The sequence below is a fragment of the Temnothorax longispinosus genome, chromosome 1, assembly GCF_030848805.1.
Source record: "Temnothorax longispinosus isolate EJ_2023e chromosome 1, Tlon_JGU_v1, whole genome shotgun sequence".
NCBI lineage: Eukaryota > Metazoa > Arthropoda > Insecta > Hymenoptera > Formicidae > Temnothorax > Temnothorax longispinosus.
In genome coordinates this window covers 1,678,382-1,692,555 of record NC_092358.1, presented here as the reverse complement: position 1 = coordinate 1,692,555, position 14,174 = coordinate 1,678,382, and the positions used below count along the sequence as shown (strand labels likewise).

General features: G+C 41.4%; 4 protein-coding genes across 6 annotated transcripts in view; 2 read left to right on the top strand and 2 right to left on the bottom strand.

Annotated features, from left to right (window-relative positions):
- Window positions 1-417: 417 nt before the first annotated feature.
- On the bottom strand, window positions 418-2,702 carry LOC139816309 (serine/threonine-protein phosphatase 2A activator). The gene is made up of 9 exons (XM_071783726.1): window positions 2,546-2,702; window positions 2,244-2,449; window positions 2,075-2,160; window positions 1,748-1,951; window positions 1,431-1,648; window positions 1,210-1,334; window positions 959-1,059; window positions 724-831; window positions 418-662 (listed from the first exon to the last, which is right to left on the bottom strand). The coding sequence occupies exons 2-9, from the start codon at window positions 2,281-2,283 to the stop codon at window positions 504-506; spliced, it is 1,041 nt and encodes a 346-aa protein (XP_071639827.1). The 5' UTR covers window positions 2,284-2,449; window positions 2,546-2,702; the 3' UTR covers window positions 418-503.
- Window positions 2,703-2,983: 281 nt separating this feature from the next.
- Marcal1 (SWI/SNF-related matrix-associated actin-dependent regulator of chromatin subfamily A-like protein 1) lies at window positions 2,984-6,300 on the top strand. Its single transcript, XM_071783677.1, has 13 exons — window positions 2,984-3,149; window positions 3,230-3,331; window positions 3,423-3,746; window positions 3,825-3,940; window positions 4,022-4,134; window positions 4,216-4,350; window positions 4,415-4,592; window positions 4,671-4,834; window positions 4,922-5,086; window positions 5,177-5,332; window positions 5,414-5,521; window positions 5,594-5,768; window positions 5,856-6,300. The coding sequence occupies exons 2-13, from the start codon at window positions 3,328-3,330 to the stop codon at window positions 6,213-6,215; spliced, it is 1,998 nt and encodes a 665-aa protein (XP_071639778.1). The 5' UTR covers window positions 2,984-3,149; window positions 3,230-3,327; the 3' UTR covers window positions 6,216-6,300.
- Window positions 6,301-6,485: 185 nt separating this feature from the next.
- Miga (mitoguardin) overlaps window positions 6,486-14,174 on the top strand; it is a 27,895-nt gene continuing 20,206 nt past the window's right edge. The window contains exons 1-3 of one of the 2 annotated variants that reach the window (XM_071783693.1): window positions 6,486-6,684; window positions 6,885-7,035; window positions 7,142-7,285. In XM_071783693.1, the coding sequence (XP_071639794.1) occupies window positions 6,586-6,684; window positions 6,885-7,035; window positions 7,142-7,285 (394 nt within the window). In that variant the 5' untranslated portion in view covers window positions 6,486-6,585. The remainder of the gene's footprint in view (window positions 6,685-6,884; window positions 7,036-7,141; window positions 7,286-14,174) is intronic. The other variant, XM_071783701.1, reaches the window with a different exon arrangement.
- LOC139816272 (beta-pore-forming protein unzipped) overlaps window positions 7,670-14,174 on the bottom strand; it is a 19,912-nt gene continuing 13,407 nt past the window's right edge. For both annotated transcript variants that reach the window (XM_071783684.1, XM_071783687.1), the window contains exons 2-5: window positions 13,364-13,580; window positions 12,510-12,883; window positions 11,417-11,751; window positions 7,670-10,447 (exon numbers count right to left, since the gene is read on the bottom strand). In XM_071783684.1, the coding sequence (XP_071639785.1) occupies window positions 9,877-10,447; window positions 11,417-11,751; window positions 12,510-12,883; window positions 13,364-13,580 (1,497 nt within the window). In that variant the 3' untranslated portion in view covers window positions 7,670-9,876. The remainder of the gene's footprint in view (window positions 10,448-11,416; window positions 11,752-12,509; window positions 12,884-13,363; window positions 13,581-14,174) is intronic.

The following is a 14,174-nucleotide window of genomic DNA, read 5'->3' as shown; positions in this document are numbered from 1 at the left end:
TGTCTGCTAAACGCGCCCATTCTGTTCATGGCTCCTGCAATTTTACATCATATCATGACTCGAGCAAAGAGTATTGGTGCGGTTTATAGATTAAAGAATAAATTGCAAAAATTAATATCTATAATAAAATTCACAGATACGCCGTTCTTCATGGGATTTTTTTTATTTCTTCACGATGTAAATTCATTACTTTTATCAAGAGCAAATCAATGCTTACAGAATCCTTGAGCACATCGTACTAATTTTCTAATCGACGTCGCATCAAGTCATTAAATATCATAACTTTTATATCGTTCTTAACAAAATATTAAGATAATTTCTCTTCGTAACAAATATAATTTCTGACAAGCTAAAGAAATGGTTAAAAGTTAAAAGTTGATAAAAGTGTCATAGAATGGAGGGAGCGAGAGGCAATAATAATATATAATATACAATTTTATAATAAATACTGGGAAGCGTGGTAAAATAGTCCACGGTAACAATATTTATTATGCATGTAATTTTCATAGCGGCGTCGCTGGTGGCGGTGGCTCGTTGTTGCCAACAGGAGTGCTTCTGTACGTCGGAACATGGCGCGGACTGGAGCACTGCGCGGCCATTGGTCTCAAAGGTAGCAGAGAACCAAAGAAAACGTGTTGGATAACGGGAAACTTTGCCAACACCTGGAAAATAAAAATTATAGAGGCACGTCTTTTTCGTTACAAACACAAACTGTCCGCGTACCTCCGCTTGATACATCTTAATAAGACCACTGTTCACTTTCGACCATGAAGACACCGCACTAACATTCCATAACTGATTTGAATGCTCGTGGAAAGGTCCTATCTTCACCTAATAGAATACACGCGTTATCAAAATGTGTAAGATTTTTAGTCTTGATTAAATTAAATCACATCGATAAAAGCGTACAGTAACGTTCATTGTATCTTTTATATAAACATGTACAATCTTTCCATACCTTTGAGATAAACTCGATGCAGCCAAGAAACATGTATTTTTTGCTGTAAGATTCCACGATACCTTGGTCCACAAAATGACGTGGTTCTATCCGTGGATGTCCTAAAATATTAAATTACACAAGATATCACAAATTTTATAAAAAGAAAAAGACCTTTGTCTAAATCGCCATCACATCATTCTAGATCTAAATCTGTCGTGTATCACACGAAAGAATATATGAAAAAATATATACTACACAAAAGTTGGTACCAATGAGCTGAGCGCTTCCCAATATGAAGGGCACAAATTGATAATCATCCAAGCTCCAAACACCGTGACTACCCGCTGGCTCCATACGGTATATTATCTGAAGTCTGCGCACCAATACCAGATACCTATTGAGCCAAGGCACCGATTTAAACACGTGAATAATTTTACGAGATACAAGATACTACCAATATACGAAGCTAGATTAGTAAAAATCCAAGTACCTATTAAACACTTTTATCACAACAGCAATCTTATCACTGTCCTCAAATGCGCCAATCTTGAACATGCAGCAGAGGAACATGAGAAAAGCCATTTCGTGGCCTGTTCCATAGTCGATGCGAGTTGGATTCCCAAAACTTTCATATAAATACTGCACTATTTCTGGGATCGCACGATGCAAATCCTCTGGCAACACTTGTTTCACGTCCTCTACAGCATTCTGTAATGTCAATATTGCGTACAAATTAAATTTTCTACACGTTTTCAATAATGATCTTTATATTCTGACCGAGTACGTTTTAAAATACTATAGACACACCTGTTGTAGTCTCTCATGCCACGTGCGAAAAGACTTGTTGCCAAATCGCTGGGGCTGTTCGGTAGGTGGAATTTCTGTTATCCATTCGTCAAATTTGTTCAACATTTGTACAACATTGTTTATTACAAGTGACTGTGGACACTGTGCGTCCAAGGCCGTCCCTTGAACAGCGCCGTTCAGGGCTAAAATAAATCCCAGGTATTCCTACAAAAAAAAAATTTCCCATTTGTATAAAAAATATATACATATACAGAATATATTTCATAACCATGTAATAGAAATAAATGTAGAGCAATAAAAAATTAAAAACTATATAACGTGTCTCACGTAGTAAGCTTCTGACTTTTCCCAAAGTGCCAGATCACTTGGCGTCTTGACGCATTTTTTTGGCACGACAAATTCATGCGACTTTGCTGAAACGACACATCAACGTGTATTTTACAAATGTCAATCACGTATACTTCATACAATACACATATATTACAAGATCACATACCTGATACACACACATGTGTCGCCTTTGTTGATGTTGACATGATGAACGTTTGAGGATTCGGTTGCGATATTAATGATCTTCGTTAAGGCAACGTAGCGGTATTCTTAACTGACAGCATTTCGCTTAGACGCAATTAGATGACTCAGTTCATCCACCGCCGCGCGACTTTGAAAACCCCTCGGATATAGGGAACGATGAGACCTAACCTACGAGTGGAACTTGTGCGTTTACTTCGCAACACCGCAACACCGCGTCAAGAGCACTTTAGACCAAGATAACACGCAACGTGCCACGTAAATTACCTCGTGTATGACGTGAGTAAACGAATCGCAGACAGAGGTAAATAATTAACGATGCCCATGACCTTGCAACGAAACCATCGGTTGTCAACTTTCTACTTCGCGACCTTCGTAATAAACGCGACGCGCATACGCGAAAGGCCGAGAAAAGTTACCATTTGAAATTGAATGCACAAAAACGTCAATCTTCGCAAAGTTCCATTTGATAGAATTTCATGCAACACGCGCAATAATGTACAACGTGAAATTAAAAAACATCTTTAGAGAGAAATAAAATCTTGATCGAGATTTTTTCAATTTCACGAGTTTAAATTTCCCGCGTTTATGCGTTAAGAGAAACTGCGGAGAAAGGGCCGAATAATTTTCCCTAGAGACGTTCTAAACGCCTCTGAAAATTACCATGTAGAAATTCCCTGTATGTACGTACAACACGTGTCGCTAGGGAAAAGAGAAGATGGTATGGTTATAAAATGACTATCTCGATGTTTTTGTTTACACTTTTACAGCGGAGCACAACGAAGCATTGGACGTTTAAACGGAGTCTTTTCAGTGTGAAATTAAGAAGTTTATCGTTTGCTTTTTGCTAATTTGACTTGGGCTTAGAAAAGTACGGCATTTTTTATTGTACGAGCAGTAAGCGCATTTACATTTTGAATAACGTTATAATATTACGCATCGGTGTTGCAGGGCACGAATACGTGAGGCTGTTTACATCTTATATCAAAGAATATATAATATATTTATCTTTATATTTACTGAAGCACGTCAAAAACAGAGGAAATAAGATGGGTAAAGATTTTTCTAAAGCCAGTATTTTATCTTCAGGTCGGGAAACAACGATTTGTAGTAATGATTGAGAAATTTTTATTTTTTTTCATAGATAAAAAATGTACTCCTGAAGAAATTGAGAAGAAGCGTTTATTAGCGCTGCAAAGAAGGCAGGAAGCTCAATTAAAGGCACAAATTTTATCTAAAGATAGTCCAGCACGTCAAGAAACACATTTAAGCGACAGCACAAATGTCGTGCGACTGAACAAATCAAATGTTCGTTTCAATCCTATAGAACCCAGAAATTTTTTCAGTCAACCTTTAAACGTAACAGGAAAATGTTACATGATCAGCGAAGACAGATTTGCATTAGAGTTATCGGCCTTTGTACCTGAGATCGTTGAAATATTCAAGACGGTTCCAAGCAGAGTATACGGTAAGCGTACAAGTTACGTGACTTGATAGACGCATACAAACATATATTTGTAATATTTATCGGCATTTAAATTTGCAGACTTGAAAACTAGAATATGGAATTTCCATCTCAACGATTATGACGGTTTATTGCAAAAACTGACGTCCAACAACTGTAACATAACTGTCGCGAGAATACCAGAGGCTGTCTTTCATGTACGTGGGATACAAAATAAAAATGGCGTAGGTAGACGTAAATGTATAACCGCGTGTATACTTGAGCACTTTTTGTTTTAGATATTCAAGAGAAACTTAAAGTTGGACACGCAAGTCAAATCGGAACAAGATTTATCAAAAATTGATAAAAAGTTGTTGGATACTTTAATGCCGTTTCAACGAGATGGCATTTGGTAAATCCTATTTTTACGTGCACGTTAGTGCTTTATATTTTATTACGTGTTGTCGTGATATATTTTCTTATTTTATTCCAGTTATGGTATATCGAAGAACGGCCGTTGCATGATTGCAGATGATATGGGTTTGGGAAAAACTATACAAGCGTTGGGCATAGCACATTATTTCAAGGATAGTTGGCCCCTCCTAATTGTAGCACCTTCATCGGTCAAGTAAGTTTTCTGTTGCGCGTGACGCATAATGAAGGTGTCGATACTAAAAGTATTTTACCTAAAGGTTCCAGTGGTCTGAAGCAATTTATGAATTTTTACCATCCATACCTACACATTACATTCATCATTTTGCAAGTACAAAGGATCGCATTGAAGATGACAAAATCACCATAACGTCATACGACTTGTTGGCACGAAACGTACACGTTTTCGAGAGACATATTTATGGATTTGTTATTCTGGTATACACTTGTATTATATTTTTAACAAGCTAGAGCGAAATATTACCGTTACTACACTGCATTTTACGAAACGTGTAGGATGAATCTCATGTTTTGAAGAGCACTAAAACCGCGAGATTTCAAGCTGCTCAACGAATATGTGCTCATGCACGTCATGTTGTATTGCTCACGGGTACTCCGGCTCTGTCGAGACCAAGCGAATTATATTCTCAAATTAGCCTTATCACGACACGATTTCTGAGGTAATCAAAAAGACTATGGATATATTTTGTACCTTGCTTTCGTTACATAAATACGCGTATATTTTGCAAGTGTGTTATATTTTGCAGTTACGACGACTATGGTATGCGATATTGCGGTGGTCAGAGAGATGTGTATAGTTGGGAATATACAGGTTGTTCAAATATGCAAGAATTGCAATCATTACTCAAGGTCAATTGCATGATTCGAAGAATGAAAACTGATGTCCTACATCAGTTGCCATCCAAGATGAGGTCCGTGAAAGAAAACCGTTTTTATGAAACATTTAAATGAGAAAAAGTGACAAGTGTTTAAGCACGTTTTATACCATTTATACATTTTAGGCAGGTGATTATTTTAGATTCAGATTTGATCAAAACTGGCAAGCAAATGAAGGAGATGTCGAGGAAAATGGAGAAAACTGCCACGGCTTTAGAAAGGCACACGACTCTACTGCAATATTATACCGAGTCTAGCTTTGCAAGACTGAAGGCAGTACGGTATGTAAATAGTATACACTTTATTTTCTACAAAAATACCTTGTTGTATTTCACGTAATATGTAAAACAATGTCATTACAGCAAGTACGTTGCAAACTTGTTTGAAAATAAGAAAAAATGCCTTTTGTACGCTCATCACCAAAATGTTTTGGCCGCCATTTGCGAGGTTGCTAAATCTATGAATGTACGGTAAGTATTCTCTCATCTTACACGTGTCGCGCCATGTCGCCATGTCGCCATTGCACGTGTGACACGTTCCAGGTACATAAGGATTGACGGCAAAACGAGTCCGGAGCAAAGAAAACTTCAGGTCGACTTATTTCAAGAACGCGATGACTATATGGCAGCGGTTTTGTCAATCACCGCCGCGAATACGGGTATTACATTGACGGCCGCACATCTCGTGGTCTTTGCCGAATTATTTTGGAATCCCGGTGTACGTAATATATTTACCATAAAGAAAGAATCTCAATATAGATTATGTAAACAAAATAAATCTTACGCGGCGAAAACGTTTCCACAGATCTTGTGCCAGGCGGAAGACAGAGTGCACAGAATCGGGCAAAACGATACCGTCATAATCCAGTACTTGGTGGCGAGAAACACTGCGGACGATTATATATGGCCGTTGATCAATAAGAAGATGAACGTCCTCAACTCGGTCGGCCTCAAACAGGATTTCTCGATAAGTAACATCGACGTCGCGATGCTGGAGGAAACGCAGCCTTCCCTAACGTCCGTCCTCACGAGATGCTCGGCCTCCGAAGGATCGCAGCATGATAAGGATCAAGCCCAAGAAGCGTCTACCTCAAGCGATTTCAAAGAGTTACTCGACGTCGACGAGGAGTGCTTTGACTCCTGCGCTTGGGATAATATTGTGTGATTGCGCAATAATTTTGTGTTTATTTCATCAACAACTATTTTTTGTACGAAAGACGAATAAAAAGTTCCGTATGTTCCATCTAGAATTTTGTTCTTTTTGTTATTTTCAGACGAAACTTCACTGAGGCAGGAACTGCGTCCTTTTCTTAATTAAGATTTAAATTAGATGACGAATAATTTAATTTTATGTGAGAATAAAGTCTGTTTTATCAAAAGAGATTTTACAACCGACGGCGTTCGATCACGAAGCCGTGTGGTGGGTGGTGGGTGACGGTCTGCAGAGTGCAGATGGCGGTTTTCACGCGAGAAAAACTCTCGGCTCGCTCGGCAGCACGCGTGAATTTTGGTTAATATTGTTTATAACAAAGCGAATGACAATGTCTCTTTTCAACGTGCGGCATTTCTTCGGTACGTTATATCAGCGTTACATGGTCTCGTTACCGGCGATACACTTGACTCGCACGCAAAAGGTAAGAGCGAAATCGGCGCGGCCTCTTTAAGGTTAGAATAAATACTTGGAATTTGCGCTTGATCATTACATAATAATGCAAAAAAAAAAGTTACAGGGCTTTGTAACAATGGCCTTGTCGCGCGGAAATGTTACTGTTGTGTACGTCAGACTTGCTTCGCGCGCGAGTACAGATTTATTACGTGCGAATGTTTCTTTTAGATTATCATCATCTGTTTCACCGGCGGTTCAATATTATTGGGAGGATTGGCACAGTTTTTGAAGAGACGACGGAGACATCCTATCCCACCTTCCAAGAGGCATTACAGAGACTACAAAACAAGATTAGGAAACGTCAAGAACGCAAATTTTGGTAATCTAATTTTCAAGTTTATATAAAACTTGAATAGATTTAAATCTGTTAATGATTATATGACAAAGCAAAATAATACGCCTTTTGTGTTACATCGAATGTTTAGATGTATTGTCACAAGCGTCCTGGGCGAGAAGAAGCGAAGCCAGCACTAGAAGTCACATTAGTGATCGTGCGTCACTCATCTCCTCTGTGCCAGGTGGTCCAGACAACGATGAAAGACTTACTCCACAGCAGTACGGTGTCCTTGGTAAGTCTTTGATGAACGTTATCATTGATAACTCACGACACGTGTATCTTACATGTAAATGAAAACATAGCCAAGGTACACATAATCCTGTTACCAAGTTTATCTGGAAGCTATATACTTGATGCATATCTGTATCCTCGTCAACTTTTTAATTTTTAAACAAAAATTTAGGATAAATAATATACCTTGACAACGTAAAAATTTTAGATTTTGTCGGCCACATCGTGCTCTTAGTATCTTTCAACTGATACATTTTACGTACATCTCTTGTAGAATAATCTTGATTTTTTCTAAATAAAAATGTATATAATCTCTCGTATTCTTGGTTCTTGTTTTATCTACTTACCCGCGAGTCTGGGAGATGTGGGCAACGTCGCCGGGAACTTTTTGTATGTACATAGCATTTATATATTTACATGATAATGTACAATACAGCAGCATTATTCACAAATAATACATCCGAGAGTAGTCAACTTTTGGAACGGTTCTTGACTTCGCCGAGCTTCGATAACTCTAGTTTCTTTAGGGTTCATTTACGTCTATCTACGGCGCATACAGGGTGAAATATCAAGAAATTAATCCTTCATCTATGATCTCGGATCGTATGAACGTACAGCTTCTTTCTCCGTCGAGCTTTACGCTAAAATCGCGCCGCCACTCGTTACGTCGCGCGTTTGTTTCGTCACGTTATTCAGAATATCGAATATAATAGATATATATATACCACAAATTTTATTTGCGTTTGTTTTCAATATATCGTCGCCTTTTTCTCGCTTTCTCGCGCAAGTCTTTCTCCATCTCGCAACGAATTATTGCTTTCTCTCGCAATCGACGACGTGCTCAACATGATGCTTTCTTTTCTTTCTTTTTCATTGAATATCACAACAGGCGTGCGTAGGCTTACGTTGATAAACATCCTTAGTGACACTTCCGCTTTAGTCCGAAATAAACGATTTTCGCGCTAATCCTACGGATTTTCATCGTCGGTAGTAAAATATAAGAATTGTACTTGTGTGTGACGCGCTACTATCGATAGAGAAAATATCTATAAATCATGTTATATATAAATAAGCTTACTACACAATATTACAACTATCAAGATCATATAGAAATACATATTATATACATATATATGTGGATACTTGTTCGGCAAAAACGCTGACAACGCAACCTCGTATGAAAAATGACCGTTCTCGTCACCTGAATCGAGTGAACAAAAAATCTTTCCACGAAACGTGTACAACTCAATACGTCTATACTTCGCACGCGCGTACCAAAATATTCTATTCTTTTCTTTATTAATGGATTATTCAGATATTTATATTATATATACCAATAGTTTCCCTTCTCCATATCGTTACAATCTTCTCCAATATTCAGTACTCTAAGAAACCTGCAAATTCTATCACTTTACGCACTGGCGACAGATGGGTACGTACGAATTATTTGTCGAAAACTTAAAATTAAAAAAGATACGCACATCAAGAAATATTTTGCAGATTTTCTACTCAACGCGCGATCATGAATATCGTTGTCACTTAACAACATCACAAACATTACGTTTGTCGTTTCGCTACAATAGCTTTGAAACTTAATCGAGAATCAGTATCGCAAAAAAGAACGTACCCATCCATCCCTACACTTTATTTATTATCCCTACACTTTTCTCTTCTTCTTATTTGCTATCCTTATAAATTTTACAATCTTCTAAAATTATACGGCATTCTCAAAAATATATCATAGCTGAATTAACTCGCATATCTTGCTCTGTCTTTTTTTTCTCCATTGCTTAACTTCTATTCGCCTCCCGATTCGACGTATATACGCTACTATACTCGTCCAAGACGTTATTCGCGACATTTACAAGCTCTCTGTCTTTCTCTTCACGCGCTCTAAAAAGAAAAGAATGTGCCCTACTCTTGAAGCGATTGATCTCCCTAAAGTCAAAAGGATTTAAAAGTTACGCTTTGCGAAGGCATAAGATAAACGTTATAGCTGGAAAGTCGATTCACAGCGGGATTAGAAAAAGACGGAATGTTATGCGGTCGGTTCTTCAACAGTATAACGGGTGAACGTTTCGCGGCTAGGTTAATCCACCTGTATATCGGTCGTTGCGATCTCGCTCTTGTACTTGACTCATCGTCGTGAGACTAGCTCCATTGTTCGCGAAGATACTTTTTCTCTCCTTCTCTCATCTGCTACCCAAAGACGCATGTGTGTGTGTGGATGTGTACATGTGTAAATGTATATAATAATATAGATATATCATATATTAAATATTTCGAGTTTCTTTTTAAAGGCAAGCATATATCAGCATCGCGATTCAGCGATGCGTGTATGTACGTGTGTTCAAATAAAGAGGTCATTCGCGCGACACGCGCTACGTACGAAATTACAGCAATTTTCTTTCCGCGTATATGTAGTATATATTTTTTTTTGTTCTTTTTTCCTGTGTAATTCTTTTTTGCCTTTTTCAATCCTTTTTCCGTTCTCGTTTACTGTGTCGTCTACTGGATTATATTTATTTTATATTACTATTGCGGGAATTAGGAATTAGTGGCGGCGGCGACGGCAAACGCGCGATCGGGCCTTCACGTGATTCTGTGGAGTATCAGAAGCAATAGCGGCGGGACGACGAGCGTCAACAGGCTCGATTGGAGCGCGACGGACGTGACACCGGAGTGCAATCCCACCTTGTCTTTGAGCGACAGCGGACCGCCGTCGTCGCTCTGCATGCCCGTCGACACATCCGTCTTTTTCGGCGGTAGGATCAGGTTCTCGTCGTGGTTCACCGTGTCCGACGCGTCGTCCGTTCGGTGCCGATGCGTCGCCCGGTTCGTCTCCTGCGGCTGCTTCGCTGTCGTCGCCGTCGTCGTTGTCGTCGTCATCAACGTCGTCGTGGTCGGTAGCTCGGTGGTCGTGGTAGGCGGTGGTACGGTGGTCGGCACCAGACTGAAATTGCTCAGGAAGTAGACTGGCCCAAATTCCGGCGTGATGTCGAATAATGTTTCCTCCTGCCGAGTGCCGCTGATCACGCGTGACGTCGTCGCGCCGTCCTCGTAATGCGAGATCAAAGTCGCGGTGTATGGTACCTCCATGTCCGTGTAGTTCGCCTTTAGAGTCACGTTCACGCCTGTGCCAGGCTCCAGATAGACCAGCACGCTGTAATAACAAACACGTCAAGCCCGTCGGCTCAATCTAGAGAAATCTCTCTCTCTCTCTCTCTCTCTCTCTCTCTCTCTCTCTCTCTTGCACCTATCAAAAAATTCAATTGGTAATTTAACTTCGTTATTCAAGAGAGATACATATTTATAATTTATGTAAGGACACGTCTCGGATTACCAAGGATTACTTCGGGGATCGAGTGCGTTAACTTAGCACTGGACTTCTGCAACTGGAACGTGAGTCCGATGCACGATCGTAATTGTGTTGCGTTGAAGCATCACTTAAGCTGAAGCGCGACGGAGTATTCTGGGGCATAACGGGCGAGAAGGGTGGTACGAAGTCGCGCAAAGTGCACTCCAGGCTCATCTCCGCCGCGCGCGAGCTTCAATGATGCACAGGAAGCGATGAAGTGCCCCGGGGGACTAACTAGAGAGAGAGAGAGAGAGAGAGAGAGAGAGAGCGAGCGAGAGAGAGACACACGGTTATGTCGCGGAATAAACCTGAACTCTAATTATATCTAATTATAGAGATACGAGATGAGATTACGGACTGAATCGTTGCAAACCGTAACACGCCTGTCCGACTTATGATTCATTGAACACCCCGTATCGCCAATTCGCACCGTAAATCTTCACGATTATCCCCCTCTGATTCGCTAATTCGCTGCAAAAGCGATGATGGAAGCTTTACGCTTCACCATTACAATGTTCGTAATCATTATAGAAGCGAAGCTAGAAGGGGAGATAGGTAGGATAGGATTCATCTAAATTGGCAATTTCTCTCGTAACGCCCCGTCAAAAACAGAACTTAAACGTCAGCTTGCCGTCGTTCTACGCGTACTCTTTTGCGATCTTTTAGAATATAAATGGGATATTTTATCTATGGATACGCATAAAGAAAAGCTCTAAATTTGCATACCTACTGCTCAACCTCGTCGCTCGGATAACAGTTTAAAACGATACTCACTTGTAAGCCTCCGTGCGATTCTCGTCGTCGCGCGTACCCCACGTTATGTTCGGCAAGGATGTGCCGTTGATAAGCGTGATCGTGGTGTTCAGGCCGTTCAGGATGGCGTGCCTGCGGCCCCAGTAGACCGAGTATTTGTACCTGTATACGCAGGCCTCCGCCAGGTTCGCCGGTTCCGCTCCGCGGTTGATGATCGTCGCCTCGCTGAGTACGCGAAGTACGCGCTTAATATCGCGCTTCTTAGGCCAGTTGAGTTTAACGGCGCTCAGCTCGTAACGGATCGGCTCGGTTTCCACCAGCAACTCACCTGACTTTGTCGACTCCTCCTTGCCGTTCTGTGAAAGAGAACAGAATCTCACACGCCGTTCGCCGCCGGCAACTCACGTACGCTGTTACATTAACGCGTTACGTTAACGTACATCTGCCAAGAACTTGAAACTTTGAAAAAAAAAAAAAAAAAAAAAAATATCAAGATCGACAAGTTAAATTTAACCCTTAAATGCCACACCTCTCAAGAATCTCGTAAATGACACATGGGGTCTAAAAGACCCCAGCATGAAAAATGGCTCCTTACTCCGTGATTTTTTGATATTTAGTTGTGAAAATTTTTTTCAATGTTGTTCAAGGCTTAGAAAAGAGAATAAAATGCTTATATTGTTAAAATTTCAATTTCAACATTGTATAAAAAAAAAAGTAAACAGAGTACTGTCAAGTGTACAAACGGGTAGATCACGCACTCAACTATCATCAATGGGAGCATGAGCTCCATTTTTTGGGAAAACATTTGAAAATATATCAATGTAAAGGGTCTGGGGTCCGCTGGACCCCGGGTGGGATTTAAGGGTTAATACGATATTCCTATTTATTAATCCTCATGGTGCTGGCAACTCGCTCTGAACAGGAAATTTTTCACCGTACTGGCTCATTCGCCCTTTCGCGGTGAAAACTTGTTGGAATCTTGGTCTCTGATACTGATAATATCTTTAAACTTTTGCCAAGATGGAAATCAAACGAAAAGATGCCAACGCACTTTTGTCTCTTTTTCCAATTCCAGGAGACTTGATAGAAAACCGCGAGATTTCAATGTACTCACCTCGTTCACGTAGACGATGGTGCCAAAGTTCTCGACTGAGCTGAGCGTGCCGATGTAGTGGGTGTACCGCGACTTCTTCCTGTCCTTGGCAACTTCGTGCCGAGCCACCAGCATCTTGTCGACGTATACCGCGCCCAGATGAGGCTGCTTAAACCTATCCCAGGAGACCCACGAGATCCGCGCCGCCCCATCGACGTTCTCCAACAGCTCATACTTCTCGTAGGACTGCACGACACCGTGTATCGTCACCGTGCAGACCTTCTCCTTTTCCTTCTGCGTGCCGGCCACCCATACGCCACTATGCATCGCACGACACACGTAGAGCGCCGGCCTCCTCGCCTCCAGCTTCTCCGCTTGATTGGCGTAGTTTTCGTCTGCAATAAATCCGGAGATAATCGATTATATTATTAATCACTGTGTCTAATTCTTAGGATTCAACGTTTTTATCTCGTGCGACGAGAAATAGAGACTATATGACGCTAACGGTAATGCCGCCGCGCGAGGATACAATCGCTACCACGTCGCATCTAGATTTAGCGCGTCCCCGAGCGTCTTTGTTTCCGAATGAACATTCCGAATGATCATGTGTTGAACAAGCGTGACAACTCTGACGTAATATCGCGTTGCACAATTAATTAATGGTAAACAGAAGTTTTATTCAGCCGGGCCAAGGCGACGTCAGCGAGCGCGAATAAACACACAAGTGAACACGTTGCTTCAGTGAATGCGAACGGTGCCATCAACACGGCGCGACACTTGTCGAAAGCAAACTTTTCATTTTTATTTGCTCGCACTCGCCCGGTCCGCGGACTCGGTTTCGTGTGTCGTAACAATCCGCGGGAGCATCGTCGCACCTTCACCATCCGGTAGGTTTTCGACGCCACCGATGACAATTTCCTTCGATTCGCTCGGATTGTAATGCGCCACCGGTAGCCACTTGAGCGTGGTCGAGGTGAGTGGTTGATGGCCGTACTTTGACAGTATGTGCACGCTGTTGTCCGCGGTGGTCGTCGACAGCAGGAAGACGCAACCGAGCACCACTCCTAGGGCGAGGTAGTTTTGCCGAAGCATCTGCAAACGAGATACAAAACGTGAGACGAGCGAGCGAGTTTAAACTTGACAGCCTTATCTTATGGGATGAGGAAATGCATGCATTCTGGCAATGCGTGCAGCAGCAACGAGTGTAATCAAGTTCCGCGCGCAACTTGTCAAAGACTTTTGTCTCTTGTCCTCGGCACAGTCTAATACAATCGATTCGCAGATATAGAGTTATCTAAAAGTTTTTAGCGATTCTAAGAATATAGTTCGCCAACCACGATCGTTTTAAAAAACCATATCGCTGCCATGCCACCTCATTATAAAGAATGCAAAGGGTTCAGCGCCACACTTTCTCCCCTTCTGGCTTCCCCATTTTTCTGCCGGAGGTCGACGGCGCGGTCGAGCTATGCAAAAAATGCGCGCGATTTTCCGGCGATTAACACGCAACGAGGGGGCACGCTTCCCTCCTATCTAATCGCGTCACGATCGGCAGCAAAAAGGAAGAAAAAAAAACCGGCAAGAGGCATGAAGCGTGCGCATAGCTTCGCGCTATCTATTCTGCGCGCTAACTCTGCTCTCGCAGGCGAGAGAAGCTGGCCGCCCCTCTGGGCTTTGTGCGTACGTTTC

What these genes read in the sequence shown, in the direction of transcription:
- LOC139816309 (XM_071783726.1), bottom strand. Translation starts at nt 2,283, where the DNA reads ATGTCAACATCAACAAAGGCGACACATGTGTGTGTATCAG. An exon ending in GACACATGTGTGTGTATCAG is followed by an intron (nt 2,161 to 2,243) that starts GTATGTGATCTT and finishes GTGTCGTTTCAG; the next exon opens with CAAAGTCGCATGAATTTGTC. An exon ending in GCATCGAGTTTATCTCAAAG is followed by an intron (nt 832 to 958) that starts GTATGGAAAGAT and finishes GTATTCTATTAG; the next exon opens with GTGAAGATAGGACCTTTCCA.
- Marcal1 (XM_071783677.1), top strand. An exon ending in TACCAGAGGCTGTCTTTCAT is followed by an intron (nt 3,941 to 4,021) that starts GTACGTGGGATA and finishes TTTTTGTTTTAG; the next exon opens with ATATTCAAGAGAAACTTAAA. An exon ending in GTAGCACCTTCATCGGTCAA is followed by an intron (nt 4,351 to 4,414) that starts GTAAGTTTTCTG and finishes TTTTACCTAAAG; the next exon opens with GTTCCAGTGGTCTGAAGCAA.